The following is a 16,104-nucleotide window of genomic DNA, read 5'->3' as shown; positions in this document are numbered from 1 at the left end:
GTGTCCCCCTCCCCGTCTCCCCCCCTCCCCGTGTCCCCCTCCCCGTCTCCCCCCCCCCCCCCGTGTCCCCTCCCCGTCCTCCCCCCCCCCGTGTCCCCCTCCCCGTCTCCCCCCCCCCCCCCCCCCGTGTCCCCCTCCCCGTCTCCCCCCCCCCGTCTCCCCCCCTCCCCCCCGGGTTGCTGCTGCTACTGTCCCAGTACCCTATCGTTGAGCCAGAAAGTCGAGAAAAGGTTGCCACCGCCTAAAGAACCCTTGTACCGACCCTCTTAGGGCGAATTTGACCTTCTCTAGCTTTAATGAAACCCGCCATGTCATTGATCCAGGTCTCCACGCTTGGGGGTCTTGCATCCTTCCACTGTAGCAAGATCCTTTGCCGGGCTACTAGGGACGCAAAGGCCAGCACATCGGCCTCTTTCGCCTCCTGCACTCCCGGCTCCATCCCAACCCCAAAAATCGCGAGTCCTCATCCTGGCTTGACCCTGGATCCCACCACCCTCGACACCGTCCTCGCCACCCCCTTCCAGAACTCCTCCAGTGCCGGGCATGCCCAGAACATATGGGCATGGTTCGCTGGACTCCCCGAGCACCTGACACACCTGTCTTCACCCCCAAAGAACCTACTCATCCTCGTCCCAGTCATGTGGGCCCGGTGCAGCACCTTGAATTGGATGAGGCTAAGCCGCGCACACGAGGAGGAAGAATTAACCCTCTCCAGAGCATCAGCTCATGTCCCGTCTTCGATCTGTTCCCCCAGTTCCCCCTCCCACTTAGCTTTCAGCTCCTCTACTGACGCCTCCTCCGCCTCCTGCATAACCTTGTAGATATCAGATATCTTCCCCTCTCCGACCCAGACCCCCGAAAGCACCCTGTCGCTCACCCCCCTCGCGGGAAGCGAAGGGAATCCCTCCACCTGCCGCCTAGCAAATGCCTTTACCTGCAGATACCTGAACATGTTCCCCGGGGGAGCCCAAATTTCTCCTCCAACTCCCCCAGGCTCGCAAACCTCCCATCAATAAACAGGTCCCTCAAAATAAAAGAAGTTAAGTGATAGATTGTACATTATCAGAACATAAACCACATCAAACATACTATGGCCATTGGATCCGACATTATACAACTTGTGGTATTTTTCCAAAACATTTGTGCAAAATCTCCAAATTGAAGTGCAAAAATCTTTGCAATGATTATGGATATATCCCGTCTGGGTGACTTGGAATATTGTAATGCTTCAGACCCTTCTAATTCTGCCACCCCGTTCTGAATGTGTTGGATAACACCGGGGCTGGTTTAGCACAGTGGGCTAAACAGTTGACTTGTAATGCAGAACGAGGCCAACAGCGTGGGTTCAATTCCCATACCCAAACAGGCGGCAGAATGTAGCAACTAGGGGCTTTTCACAGTAACTTCATTGAAGCCTACTTGTGACAATAAGTGATTATTATTATTGTAATACCAACCCTTTCAGATTTCATCGAAGTAGCTATTTCTCAAACAACCAGTGCTAATAGATTATTCAACCACGAAAGGTAGCATAGCAAAGCTTCATGATATTGTTACCCAAAATTCACATGTGTACTTTCTAGCAGGAGTCACTAAATTACAGCTAGAAGTAGGAATACTGGTCGATTTCCTCCCCACCCCCAGACTAGCCAAGGGACATTGAGGCCAATTGTTCTGCCTTGACTATTATATTGGTCTTTGAATTAGCTATTGCATTAAGTATTCTTTTTGTCTAATAATCTAGACAAAGTTGTTGGCTGAACACAATCTTTGAGGAAACCGATGCACTTGGCGGAATACTCATCAGGAAATTCTCTAAAATGGCTTACATGCTGCGATGTGTTAAAATCCACAGATTGTACTTGAATGTCTAACAGTTTTCTAACTTTGATCATTGTCTCTATATCCTTGTAAGGAATTATTTTATCTGATTTTGAGTAAAAGAAAAGTTGAGGCCACCTCGATGGGTCCACCTTCAAAGCATCATAGCATGACAAGGAGATAAATTGTGTTACTGGATAAAGCACAACCTTAAGAAATACAAACAAGATAAAAGCAGGAATAGCAATGCACTTCACAAAAACATTGGTTGAAGAACCCAAGACAGTATACAATGCACGGATACCACCCTGGAGGTTCCTGTTTCCAGGTGCACTATCAAAAATGGTTCCTACTACATTTAACTTGTTGAAATAAGTTTCAGTTTTGTTGCACAGGAGTTCAACAATGTGGCGGTATAGCATACATCCACCATTACTGAAAACGTGGAATAAGATTGGATGCTCTTCTATGCCAATATCAAACAGGAGATCCAAGAGTTTTCTTGCAGTGTAATGGAGATTTCTGTCGAAGGTTCCAGGGAAAAATATCTGACGCCACGGAGAAATGTATCTGAGAGCTATACAACCCTGAAACAAGAAAAGTAAATAGATTTTAACACAATATATAAAAGACATTCATCATTAGCTCAAGATAAACAACTTTAAGCAAGGAAGTGAGTGGTGATTTTACGATGACTTTTGAAGATTTTCAATATCCCAGTGACAGAATGGAAATAAATTTTGCACAGTTTAAAAAATCTAGAGGTTGTAACCACCGAGTAAGGGGTCAGGACAGTTTAATTTGTTAAGCAGCCAACTTTCCTTATTGTGGTCCGCAACTGAGAAATACAGAGCGGGATTCTATGTTTCTGAGACAAAGTGTTGTTGCCAGTCCAGAATCTGTGGACTTTCATGACAGAAAAAACAACACCGCATCTGGTCCGATTCAGCTACTGTTGAGGGGCAGGCACCATTGCCGCATGGAACACAATTAATTCCAATGAAAAACGGAGCGGGATTCGCTAGGTATGTGATCGACACTCGGGAGGCTGACAAGCTGCAGCTGCCCATACACATTACACTCCCACACACACTTATCCAAGCCAAAAAGATGTCACTGGTTGTGAGGAGCGCACCAATACAGCTGATGGGTTGGCTGGGGCCAGAGGGCTCTCAGGAGGCGTGCCCTGGGGGTACACCTATACGACCTGTGGCACTAGGTTCAAAGTGGGCTGTTGGCGGTGCCTTGCCAGCTACGGCATTGGCGTTCCATGTCCGCCCATACCGATCCCACAGCCCACCTCCTGGCCACCCCCACTCCTCCCTCCGGCAGAAGCCCCCCAGCCAGCGGCACAACTGTCAGCACACTATGGCACTGTTGGATACTTTTTGTACCCCCTCTCTCTCCCTCAGCAACTGCCACGTTGGTTTCACGATTTTTAAAAGCACAAGTGAACCACACCGTCGTGAACTCGACCCATCGGAGATGGAGAATCGCGCATGCCCCAGAGAATACTGGTCAGGTCCACTCATGATATGCAAAGGTGTCTACTGTATGTGCATTCCGGAACGCATTGACGCCGCTGTCGAGGTGCTGGAGCATTGTGATTTGGCATCAAATCGGCAACTGACGCCATTTCGTCGTTGGAACCGCTTCTCCGCCCAATCGTTTTCCCCAATTTTGGGGTCGGCTGACAGAGAATCCTATCGCAATGTCTCATTCTAGATGGTCTATCAAGTTATATTTATTATTGTGGAAACAATTCTGTTCATTATCACCAAGAATTAGGTATCTTCTGAGAATATTCAATTGGTAAATTCTCGAGGGAGAAAGGACCTGAAGGCATGGTCTTGCAACTTACTGGGAGAGCAGACAAGAGAGACAGACTCTCTGTACTACAGACTGCAGAATGCTGGTCTGGAGTTGGAGGCTAAGATGCAGACGGTTAGTTTCTACATGAGAACATGTTTCGAAAGAAAAGTAATGCTAAAAAAAGGCATGGCAATCAATGAAAGGGATAAGACCTGTGGTTTATTACTTTTTCAAGACTAGAACTGTGATTAAATGGAAGAAGTTGTTGCTTTAATTGATAGCCTGTAAATTAACTTGCTGTTTGCAAAATAAAACAGTTTAGTTAAACGGCATCAGGCTGTACCTCTCTAAAATGGTTCTCTGTCTGCTTACGGAAAGATTGGAGAATTGCAGGGGCAGCATGGTGGCGCAGTGGTTCGATCCTGGTCCCGGGTCAATGTCCGTGTGGAGTTTGCACATTCTCCCCGTGTCTGCGTGGGTCTCACCTCCACAACCCAAAGATGTGCAGGTTAGGTGATTGGCCATGCTAAATTGCCCGTTAATTGGAAAAAAAATAATTGTAAAATTTCAGACCCTCCTGATTCAGCCACTCCGTTCTGAAGGTGTTGGATAACACCGGGGCTGGCTTAGCACAGTGGGCTAAACAGCTGGCTTGTAATGCAGAACAAGGCCAACAGCGTGGGTTCAATTCCCATACCCAAACAGGCGGCGGCTTCCCTGAACAGGCGGCGGAATGTAGCGACTAGGGGCTTTTCACAGTAACTTCATTGAAGCCTACTTGTGACAATAAGCGATTATTATTATAACATCAACCCTTTCAGATTTCATCTAAGTAGCTATTTCTCATACAAGCTGAGACAACCAGGGCTAACAGATTATTCAACCACGAAGGGTAGCATAGCAAAGCTTCATGATATTGTTACCCAAAATTCACATGTGTACTTTCTATGGGTACTCTAAATTTATTTTTAAAATTGGAGAAATGCCAGTGAAGCCCACATGAAAGACATGCACCCACCAAAGGATGGCCATTGCAATAACTTTGGAATTTCAGCCCGAATTCCACCAAAGGTATGATACCCAATCTAGAGAACCCCCAAGGAAATTTAAAACAAATATCCAGTTTGAATAACAACGGTGTCCATATTGTTATGTCCCTTGGTAACTATTATATAATTAGATATTGAGCAGAACAGACATAATCCACAAGACAAGGATGTTTGAATCACTTATGGAAGCAACCGTTAACACTATTCCGAAAGGAATATCCAAGGCAGATCCCTAATGTATTATGTTATCACCCCCAAAGTCGATGCAACATCACTGCAAATGTAATAATATTCAGAAAAAAGAACATGAATCAGAATCATGCAAGACAGATGTAGCAAGAAAAATATTCCAGATTTTAGTGGATAATATACTTAAACAATGGATTATGCATCAAGATACACAAATCAACCACAATTCTAAGAGAATAATTTTGTGGATTTCATTTGATCAATGTCTTCATTTAACCTTGATTTTCAGAGATTATTTGCTGAAGTTCAGTATGATCTCTTTAAAAATACATGATAATAATGTGAATGCAGCCTGCAGCAAAGTAGTGAGACAGGGGTGATCCGCTTGTGTATGTGGATCGCTGAAAATTTAGATATTATCTACTTATTATCTGACTAACCAGCAATGTTATTCCCCAGTAAAAGCATCAAAAACTCAGCACAGGCCATAGATCAGAGCCTTTCCCAGTACTGTAAATTCACAGAAGGAAACTGATTAAATATTTGAGGCTTGTTTTGTGGAGTTACTGCTGATCCAGTGATGGTTTGCATCTGTGTCTGACAGCAGCTTAAATAAATATTGTTACATTATGGGACTGAGTGTAATACAATGTGATCCATTTGGTAAAATGCACATGAAGCAAGGGGAAAAGTTTCCTATTCATGACCAAAGCATGTATTTCTCAACTTTCACCTTACTAATGTGTAAAGATGCACTTTCACACACTTTTTAAAAAATAAATTTAGAGTACCCAATTCATTTTTTCCAATTAAGGGACAATTTAGCATGTTCAATCCACCTACCCTGCACATCTTTGTGTAGTGGGGGCGAAACCCACGCAAACACGGGGAGAATATGCAAACTCCACACGGACAGTGACCCAGAGCCGGGATCGAACCTGGGACCTCGGCGCACTTTCACAGACTTCATTAGTGAACACAAAAGATATTTATTAATAAGAATTGTACAGCAGCCTCATGGCTGTAGCTAGTTCCCAAAATGTCTCTGCCTAGGACCCTCTCTCATCATGGGGCGATTCCACACTCTAATTGGTCACATAGGCTGTGACCCCTACTCTGCTGTGTTGCCCTTAAAAGGGACAATCACCACACAATGTGACCCGAATTCTCTCTGTCCATGCATTTTAGTTACAGAACCATTACTTTTACTTTCTGAAGAAGAGTCATCTGAACTCAAAACCTTAACTCTGTTTCTTTCTCCAAGGATGCTGCCAGACCTGCTGAGCTTTTCCTGCATTTCCATTTTTATTTCAGAATTCCAGCACCTGCATTTGCTTTTATTTATTTCCCGTATTTTGTTCCTGCCGACCTTCATGCGAGTGCATCTGCTGGATGTTAACCTTGCCCATTGTCTTCCAATCCCACTCACAAGACCCACAACTATCACCTTGTACTCTGCCAGTAGAGCAACCATTGTCTTTCTCTGCATTTGCCAACAGCTTTGCAAAACTCTGGTTGGACCCCATCTGGAGTATTGTGAGCAGTCTGGGCTCTACTCTTTAGGAAAATATACTTAACTGCAGGGAGTGCAACATAGATTTACGGAATGACATTTGGACTCCAAGGACTAAATTATGAGGAGATTACACAAACTAGGGTAGTTTTCCTGGAATTTAGACGATTATGGGGTTATTTGATCAAGTTTTCAAGTGATCAGATAAGGTAGATAGGGTAACTTTTCACACTGTTACCATCCTTGTGGATCTCCCTTAAAGGAATGCCACTAAAACTCCAGGGAAGGAATAATGTTGAAGGTGGCAATATTTTAATCCTATATTAAGTAGTCCAGTTGCAATGTGGTGATTGAACCAGTTGGCCCTGTTTAATGCAAGCAACACAAATTAAACTGCCAGGAAGGTGACAAGAGAAAATGTTTTCATCTGAAACAGTTGTGGAAATAGATTCAATAATAACTTTTGAAACTACTTTTTGGATAACTACTTGAAGAGGAAAGTTGCAGGACTATAGGGAAAGAGTGGTGGAGTGGAACTAATTTGATGGCTCTTTCAGAAAGTTGGAGCAGGCAAAATGGGTTGAATGTCTTTCTTCTGTGCTGTATCATTTCATAATCATAAGTACTTTCTTTGTTCTTACTTGCCCTTAGTTGTGTCAAGTAATCGTGGATCAGCTGCAGAAAACAAGTTACACAGAAAGATCTGTGAGGGGCAGGCCTATTGGGTAACTTCAACCAACACTTTCACTGCATGATTTGCACATTTAACACATGCCAATAGATCAACAAAAGACAAAATTCTGCAGATGCTGGAAATCTGAAATAAGACCAGATCTTGTTGAAAATTTACAGACAACTTGAAATGTGTTAACAGGATCATGATATCTCAATTAAACGTGGAACAATTTGTTGATGAGTACATTCTAAAATAGATAAGTGAAAAGAAACATTTTCCTCAACACCAACCTGATCTTTGTAGATGGAGCTGTATTTTGCTAAATGTTTGTCTTGGCAGCCAGCCCAACCAAACAGAATTATCACAGGGTCTTCTTTAAAACCTAAAATACACAAAACGTTATGTGTACACAATTGAATATTAAATCTAACACTGTGATATAGGTACAATTTCTATTTGGATTCCTGTGACAAGTCTGGCTTTGTCCAAAATTAGTCCTTCACAAACAATTTGAACTATTAAAACAATTAAGTATCACCTTAGGAAGGATATTTTGGCCTTGGAGGGAGTGCAACGTATGTTTACTAAAATGATATGTGGACTATTAGGGTTAAGTTACGAGGAGGAGTGATTATTCAAATTAGACCTGTTTTCACTAAATTTAAACGGTTAAGGGGTGATCTGATCAAGGTATTAATAGGGCAAGACAGGGTAGATAAAGATAAACTTTTTCCACTGGTTGAAGATTCTAAAACTAGGGGGCATAGTCTAAAAATTAGGGCGAGGCAAGAGATGTTAGGAGAGATATTAGGAAGACCTTTTTCACTCAAAGGATGGTAGAGGTTGGGAACTCTCTCCCACAAACAACAGTTGAAGCTAGAACAGTTGTTCATTATAAATCCGAGACAGATTTTTGCTAAGGAAAGATATTAAGGGATTTGGGCCAAAGGCAGGTATATGGAGTTAGGTCACAGATCGGCCATGATCTCATTTAATGGCAGGACAGGCTCGAGGGCCGAATGGCCTACTCCTGTTCCTATAAAAGGGTAATTAGTTGCAATATTTTTCTTTAATTTCTAGTATTTAGATTTCACTTCACTTATACAGACTTTGGAATGAAAGTCAATTCTTATGAATGCAAGACTCTGAAATATTACTTTGCATAGTTTTAACTGAATTTGCAGCAAAAATAAATAATTTGCTTCATTTAGCAAATGACAGTTTGTATAAGAACTGAATTATGAGCCAAGACAGCGCGTTCAAAAGCTGTTTGAGCTTGAAGAGGCCGTACCTCAGCCAAGTCCTCTGTTCAACAATGGTCCTATTTTGGATAGCTAATGGAGCTGAAGGAACAAGCAGGCCTACTTGTACTGTGATACGTAGAGACAATGACCAAACTTTTATGGCCCTTCCCATCAACGGGATCTTCCGGTCCCATCGACAGTGGAGGGGAGGGTGCGAGCAATGGTAAAAGCCATTGACAATGACGTGACCGGGAGATCCCGCCACCGGCCAATGGTGGATCGCCTCGACCGCTGCAAAACAGGCCGCGGAGGTGTGTGGAAAATTCCATTTAATGCCTCCATAAATTCCAGAGCATGCATGGCCCACCCAAAACGACTTTACAAAAAACAAGATTAAATCAAATGGGTCAAATTAAGTAGAATCAAACCAAATATTAAACATGCTGCTCACTATTGGTAGGAGGCATTGATCCCCAAGTAATTAGGTACAGAAAATAAATATTTTGCTGACGCTGGGAATAAAAACAGAAAATTCTCGAAATATTCAGCAGGTCAGGAAACAGAGTTAATGGCCAGGACTTTACTTTGGTCCACATGCACCATCATTACTCCTCTGGAAGTGGCAGACACATCTCTGCACATACACACTTAAACATAGAAGTCAACAAGTTGCTGAGAGTGATTCCACCCCTTCTCCCGAGGGTGCAATCCTGAAGTCTCCACAGATTGTAATGAATTAGAAATCGCCAAATGGCGGAACTTTTCCTTTTACACCATTAGTCTGACTGCAAAAAACATTGAAAAGTTTATTGGGGAATGAGACATAACTGGATTTTCAATGGCATACTAAGTTCATAATTATAGCTCAAAGACTTATCTGGCCCCGAAAAACTAATTTTATATCTATGGAATGCTAAATTTCTCCAATATGTTAAAAGATTCCACCTTTTTAAAGTTTAAGATATCAGCTTCTACCATAATCCCAAATGTATTAACCAATTATTGATTCCACTTTCTGTAAAATTGAATTCAAAATGAGGGGTAATCAGTGCATTTTACTTTCTGGTTTACTGCCAGTAAGAATACTTACAAGTGATTGGCTACTTATCATGCTTTTAACATCACCATTCCTGGGTGCCAGAAATCTCTTGTGAATTGGCACCAGATTTACATTAATGTCAAAATCAAAGGCATGGAAATGAACAGACTGTTGTGGGTAGTTTTTTTCAAGGTCAACGCCGAGCACCATTGCTTCACTGCTGACTGTGAATTCTGGGCTAAGGTTTCAGGTGACTTGATGACCGTTCAACAGAACTGGAAACAAAGTCAGAGATGTCAAAAGGTTTAAGTACGGATCAGGCAGGAGAAAAGAGGGAGGAGAGGAAAGAACAAATGATAAGCTATGTGATAGGACACATGAAATGACAAAAGAGATTTGGATTTATTGTCACGCATATCGAGGTACAGTGAAAAGTATTGTTCTGCGTACTTTCCAGGTAGATCATTCCCATACATGAAAAACATAGCACATACAATAAATACACAATGTAAATACATGGACAAAGACATTGGGTGAAGAATACTAAATGTAGAGCTACAACAGGAGAGAAGATGTGTAGAGAGATCAGTTCAGTCCATAAGGTCATTCGGTAATCTGGTAACAGCGGGGAAGAAGCTATTTTTTAATTAGTTGGTGCGTGTTCAGACCCTTGCATATTCTGCCTGATGGAAGAAGTTGTCAGCGAGAATAACCTGGGTGGGACGGGTCTTTTGATTATTCTGCCCATTTCTCGAGACAGCGGAGGTGTAGACAGAAGAAGTGAGTTTGCATGATGAACTGGGCTGTGCTCACGAATCTCTGTACTTTCTTATGGCCTTGGCTGAGCAGTTGCCATACCAGGCTGTGATGCAGCCAGATAGGATGCTTTCTATGGTGCATCTGTAAAAATTGGTAAGAATCAATGTGGACATGCCGAATTTCTTTAATTTCCTGAAGTATATACACTGTTATGCTTTCTTGATCGTAGCGTCGACATGGGTGGACCAGGACAGATTGTTGGCGATGTTTACACCTAGGAACTTGAAGCTGTCAACCATCTCCACTACGGCACCATTGATGCAGACAGGGACATGTATGGCACTTTTGCTTCCTCAAGTCGATGAGCAGCTCCTTAGTATTGCTGTCACCAAGGGAGAGATTGTTGTCATTGCACCATGCCACTAAGTTCTCTATCTTCTTCCTGTACTCTGACTCATCATTGTTCGAGATCCGATCCACTACGATTGTGTCATCAGCAAACTTGTAGATGGCGTTGGAGCTGAATTTTGCCACAGTCATGTGTGTATAAGTATAGTAGGGGGCTAAGTATGCAGCCTTGCGGGGCTCCTGTTTGAGGACTTATTGTTTATCCTTATTGATTGTGGTCTATGAGTCAGGAAGCCGAGGATCCAGGTGCAAAGGGAGGAGCCAAGTCCTAGGTTTTGGAGTTTGGATAGGGGTTTGACTGGGATTATGGTGCTGAAGGCGGAGCTGTAGTCAATGAATAGGAATCTGACATCGGAGTCCTTGTTGTTGAGATGCTCCAAGGATGAGTGCAGGGCCAGGGAGATAGCATCTTCTGTGGGCCAGTTGTGGCGATATGAAAATTGCAGTGGATCAAGGCATACTGGAAATATGGAACTGATGTGTCTCATAACACTTAATACAGTACTGAAGAAGGGCTGCATTGTCTGTGGCACTGTTTTTAAGATGGGAGATTAAACTGATCAGCCATGGTGTCTGCATCGAATTGTCTTTTTTTTTAAATGACCACTTCTGTCTCTTCATGTCAAAGTTAAAAAAAGTTCATCATTCAAAAGAAAAGCTAGAAAAACAATTACTTTAAAGTAATTAATGGGATCTGAAGTTCTCTTGATGACACAATAAGACGCTAAGGAATTGCAAGTTATTTGTTTCTTACAATCAAAGAGAGATTGGTGAGGACAGTGATAATACTCATTAAGAAAAGGAACAATGAATTCCTGATACTTGGAGGTGAGGAAACATAGGCAAGGGATTTAGGATGGAAGGATATTCGTGAAAAATGAAGCTGGACTTCTCTCTGCTTTCCAGGATGGACCCCACAGTAAATCAGTGACTTTGGCACAGGAGATCAAAGTCGTATAGTACTTGATGTGGTGCAATCAGATGTGGTAATGCAAGATGAAACTAGCTGCGCAACTAGATAGACTCACATTTGTACTATAGCTAATTCCATGATTTAATTTGGGCACCGCCTTGAATTATAATTCACCAACAATTGACCAACTGTAATACTATTTATGTAGCTTTGCCTATTTGGGTGCACTGTGTAAACCGTCTCACCATATTTAATATATTACTTATTAGAACAGAAATAACTTACCAAATACAATACAGGGTGGAATTCTCCAAAGCTCCCTCTGCCTTGAGAGACAGAAAGAGAGACAGAGAGAGAGAATATGGCAGGACACCCAGAAATTGTGGTTTTATGCCAGCATTAATTTACCAGCAGGGTCTTCCACTGGTGCCCACACTGGCAGCTAAGAAAATCTGCCAGAGGCCAGCTTGAACCTAATTTGCATCCTGTCAGCAGATGAAGACCCAACCCCCCACCCAACACCAGATTCGCTGTGATGCCAACGGGGAAACATGGAACATGGGTAAGGGGTTTAAAATGACAGATAGTCATAAAAATTAAGCTGGACTTCTCTTTGCTTTCCAGGATAGATCCCACAGTAATCAGTAATTTCGGCACAGGAGACCAAGATAGTACTATTTAAAAATAAATTGTACCCAATTCATTTTTTCCAATTATGGGGTAATTTAGTGTGGCCAATCCACCTACCCTGCACATCTTTGGGTTGTGGGGGCAAAACCCACGCAAATACAGGGAGAATGTGCAAACTCCATACAGACAGTGACCCAGAGCCAGGATCGAACCTGGGACCTCTGCGCCGTGAGGCAGCAGCACTAACCAGTGCACCACCGTGCTGTCCCCAAGGTGGTATAATACTTGATATGTGGTGCAACTGGGTGTGGTCTGGAGTTAGAGATGGAGACTGTGTATAGTTTGCACATTCTTCCTGGACTGCATGGGTTTCCTCCAGAGTTCTCCAGTTTCCTCCCACAGTCCCAAGATGTGCGGGTTAGGTGTATTGGCTATGTTAAATTGCCCCTTAGTGTCCAAAGGTTAGGTGAGGTTACAGAGATAAGGAGTGGGCTTAGGCAAAGTGCTCTTTCGGAGGGTCCGTGCAGTCCAAAGATGTGCAGGTTGGGTGGATTGGCCATGAAAAATTGTCCAAAATTCTATGATTAACCTCGGACAAAAGTTCGGCGCAACATCGTGGGCCGAAGGGCCTGTTCTGTGCTGTATTTCTCTATAACCGATGGGTCAGGTGACCTTCTACACAGTAAGGATTTATGTTCACATCTTTGTTCTCAGAGGTCCATCTTCCATTCTCAGAGTACTCCTGGAGATCTATTTTCATTATCAGGTAGCCCATCTTCTTTCTTTTAAATTTAGAGTTCCCAATTCTTTTTTTCCATATTAAGGGGCAATTTTAGTGTGGCCAATCCACCTAACCTGCACACCTTTTGGGTTGTGCGGGTGAGACCCATGCAGACAGGGGGAGAATGTGCAAACTCCACAGACAGTGACCCGGGGCCGTAATCGAACACGGGTTCTCAGCACTGTAGGCAGCACTGCTAACCACTGCAACACCATGCCACCCTACCCATCTTCTTTCTTCAATGGTGGATCATGGATGTTGCCCAACTTTCAATATGGCACCCAGACATGACGGCAGGCTACACGGCATCCAGGCCTACCCTGCTACCGAATACAGCATAAAACATTGGAGTGCATAATTAATTAAGTACTGTCAGTTGTCACAGTGGGAAATGTCCATGTACTCAACTCCACCACAGCACTTCGTCTCAAAATGGGAGAATTCCACCCACCATGCTTAAAACTGGATGCAGAGGAGAGTAGGGAAGCACAGAAGTTAATTTGCAAACCATTATAATTTGTGCCACCACCGTTCAATTTTTGATTAGGATGACAACCATACATGGGAACAATTAGATGGGGAAAAATTACAATACTCAGCAAAAATCAATACTTTTGAGATAACTAATGAGTCTAAATCGGTTAGAATTTTATTCATTGGCTTTTAGAAGGGTGAGAGGGGATAAAACAGGATTAGACAGGGTAGATTCAGGAAGAATGTTCCCGATGATGGGCAGGGGAGGGGAATCCAGAACTAGAGATCAGTTTAAGGATGAGGGGTAAATCTTTTAGGACTGAGGGGAGGAGAAATTTCTTCACCCAAAGTGTGGTGATCTGTGGAATTCACTACTACAGAAAGTAGTTGAGGCCAAAAGGTTACATCATTTCAAAATTACGCAATGTAAAGGGCTCAATGGATATGGTGGGGAAGGCAGGTGCTGGATATTGAACTCGATGATCAGCCATGATAATGAATGGCCGAGCAGGCTTGAAGGGCCGAATGGCCTCCCTCTGATTCTATTTTCTACGTTTCTATGAAAAAAGGGGATCAAATTAACAAAAGAACAGAACCAATATTATGACATGCAAAAGATCGAAGTCTGGATCAAACACGCAGAAGCCACTTGAGTTTCCAGCTCTCCGGGCAGCGGACTAGCTCGCGGAATTATTTAAAGTTAATGCATTCTTAGTGTATACAGTTATGTAAATGAAAAGTTTTGTGATCATTCCGTGCATCCGGGAAGTCAAGAGCAACTGGACCGCGACCGGCCCAAAGAGAATAAGGGGGGGGGGGGGGGGGGCAGAGATAGTGCCGGGTTTTTGGGGGGGGGGGGGACGACGACAAGCGGCCTTCACCTGAGCCGTTGGCTCGCGGAAACACGATGGTATATTCCAGCTCCTTGTCTCCCATCCTTCAACCGTCCCTCTTTATCCGCTCCGACTTTCTGACCTCACCCTCAACTGCCGGAAACAACCAATCCGGAAGCGAGCTCCACTGCCGGCTGGCGAGGGTGCCCGAGGGGGGGGGGGGGGGGGGGGGGGGGCGTTTCCTCAGCAACCGCGCCAAACAGGAAGCTGTGGGAAAGCCCGCCTCCTTGTCCCTCTCCGCGGCCCCGATTGGCCAACTAGGGCGGCAGTCCTCTCTTCTCAGGCAGCGATTGGCCCGGGAGGACGTCAATCATCAGCTCGGTTTCCCGTTTCACGGTAGGTTAGCGTGTGCGCGATTGTGTTGGCTCTTCGCCGTCGACAACTTGTTGGGTGGAATGGATTTTCTGTTGATCAAAATAAATTCTAAATCGACCAATCGTGGGGAAACAGAGAAATATTTGTGGGCGAGCAGGATGGTTTTTGGGCCATCGTGCCCCTGACAGCAGGTAAAGGGCTATCCAGCTGTATCCTGCCTGCCAGCTCTTGCTCCCTTGCATTGCACCTCGGTATATGTTGGGCACATTTCAAGTGTTTATTGATGCACTATCAATTACGACCAGACGAGAGTAGAGTGTAATCGAGGCTTTATTATGCAGAGATGTGTAGTCTCCTGCAGCTGCTGCCAAAATGGCTGCAGCTCGGAGAGTCCACACATTTATACTCTGCCTATTGGGCAGAGCCAGCAGGCAGGGATCTACCCCCGGACCTGTAGTACAGGAGCCTTACCATATTACACCTCATATATGATATATATACAACAGTGGTGACTACCGCATTCACCCACTGTTACAAAAGAGTCCAGCGGGGGTTGTGGAAGACTATTTACATGCATTGGTTAAAAGTTTTAGGGAAAGTTCACAAATTAAGACGATCGGGTGTCTTGATCCTCCGTTGTGAGCGCCGCAGTCCCGGTGGCGATGCAGGCGTCGGTTCGGTCGCCGGTGACTACGGGGGAGTGTCGACTTCATCTTCATCCCCGGGTGTGATCAAGGGGAGGACGGACCGTCCTGGTGCGGGGGCTGTGATGAGGTGCGCTGGGGGGAGGAAGGGTGGCGGCGGGGGGGTGGGGACCCAGCTGGTGCCATGTCCCTGAGGGAAACCATGTCTTGGCGGCCGTCGGGGTATGCCACGTAGGCGTACTGCGCGTTTGCGTGGAGTAGCTGTACCCTCTCGACCAAAGGCTCCGCCTTATAGAGCCGCACGTGCTTGCGGAGGAGAACGGGGTCCTGGAGCTGCCAGCCATGCTGGGAGCGAAACCCCGGAGGTGCACTTCCTGGGGAATGCAAGGAGACGTTCATGGGGGGTTTCGTTAGTCACAGCGCAAAGTAGTGACCAAATGGTGTGGAGGGGTCCAGGGAGGATCTCTGCCTGCGGGAGACTGGGAGATTCTTGGACTGTAGGGCCAGCTGGACGGCCTTCCAGACCGTTCCATTCTCCCACTCCATCTGCTGGTCATCCTGCTCGAGGCGATGCCCTCATAAATGAAGATGGTGTTGAGTGCTTTGATGACGGTGGCAGACGTCATATTGGAACATGGGACAACGAAGTGGAATCTGGAGTATTCGTCGACCATGTTAAGAAAATACGTGTTTTTCGGTCGGTGGAGGGGAGGGGCCCTTTGAAATCCACGCTGAGGCGTTCAAAGGGGCGGGAGGCCTTCACTAGGTGCGCTCAGACTGGCTGGTAGAAGTATGGTTTGCACACCGCACAGACCTGGCAGTCTCTAGTGATATCCCTGACCTCCTCAATGGAGTAGGGCAGATTGCGGGCCTTTATGAAGTGAAAGAACTGGGTGACCCCTGGGTGACAGAGATCGTCGTGTAGGGTCCGGAGTCGGTCTACT

The 16,104-nt window shown here is 44.7% G+C and overlaps 2 protein-coding genes across 3 annotated transcripts in view; one reads left to right on the top strand and one right to left on the bottom strand.

Moving 5' to 3' along the window:
* Window positions 1-908: 908 nt before the first annotated feature.
* Window positions 909-14,325, bottom strand: tmem53 (transmembrane protein 53). Its single transcript, XM_038794232.1, has 3 exons — window positions 14,190-14,325; window positions 7,351-7,442; window positions 909-2,408 (listed from the first exon to the last, which is right to left on the bottom strand). The coding sequence occupies exons 1-3, from the start codon at window positions 14,242-14,244 to the stop codon at window positions 1,716-1,718; spliced, it is 840 nt and encodes a 279-aa protein (XP_038650160.1). The 5' UTR covers window positions 14,245-14,325; the 3' UTR covers window positions 909-1,715.
* Window positions 14,326-14,499: 174 nt separating this feature from the next.
* armh1 (armadillo like helical domain containing 1) overlaps window positions 14,500-16,104 on the top strand; it is an 81,103-nt gene continuing 79,498 nt past the window's right edge. Inside the window, exon 1 of one of the 2 annotated variants that reach the window (XM_038794227.1) lies at window positions 14,500-14,537. The gene's annotated coding sequence lies outside the window, so the exon portion shown is untranslated. The remainder of the gene's footprint in view (window positions 14,538-16,104) is intronic. The other variant, XM_038794228.1, reaches the window with a different exon arrangement.

Source organism: Scyliorhinus canicula, chromosome 4, assembly GCF_902713615.1.
Source record: "Scyliorhinus canicula chromosome 4, sScyCan1.1, whole genome shotgun sequence".
NCBI classification, from domain to species: domain Eukaryota; kingdom Metazoa; phylum Chordata; class Chondrichthyes; order Carcharhiniformes; family Scyliorhinidae; genus Scyliorhinus; species Scyliorhinus canicula.
Note: the sequence above shows the minus strand (reverse complement) of the source record. Positions and strands in the feature narration are given on the sequence as shown.

Excerpts from the sequence above, each read along its gene's own strand:
- tmem53 (XM_038794232.1), bottom strand. The coding sequence starts at position 14,244 with ATGGGAGACAAGGAGCTGGAATATACCATCGTGTTTCCGCGAGCCAAC. Across the intron at positions 7,443-14,189 it reads TCCGCGAGCCAACGGCTCAG|GTTTTAAAGAAGACCCTGTG; the intron begins GTGAAGGCCGCT and ends TGTGTATTTTAG. Across the intron at positions 2,409-7,350 it reads GCTCCATCTACAAAGATCAG|GGTTGTATAGCTCTCAGATA; the intron begins GTTGGTGTTGAG and ends TTCTTGTTTCAG.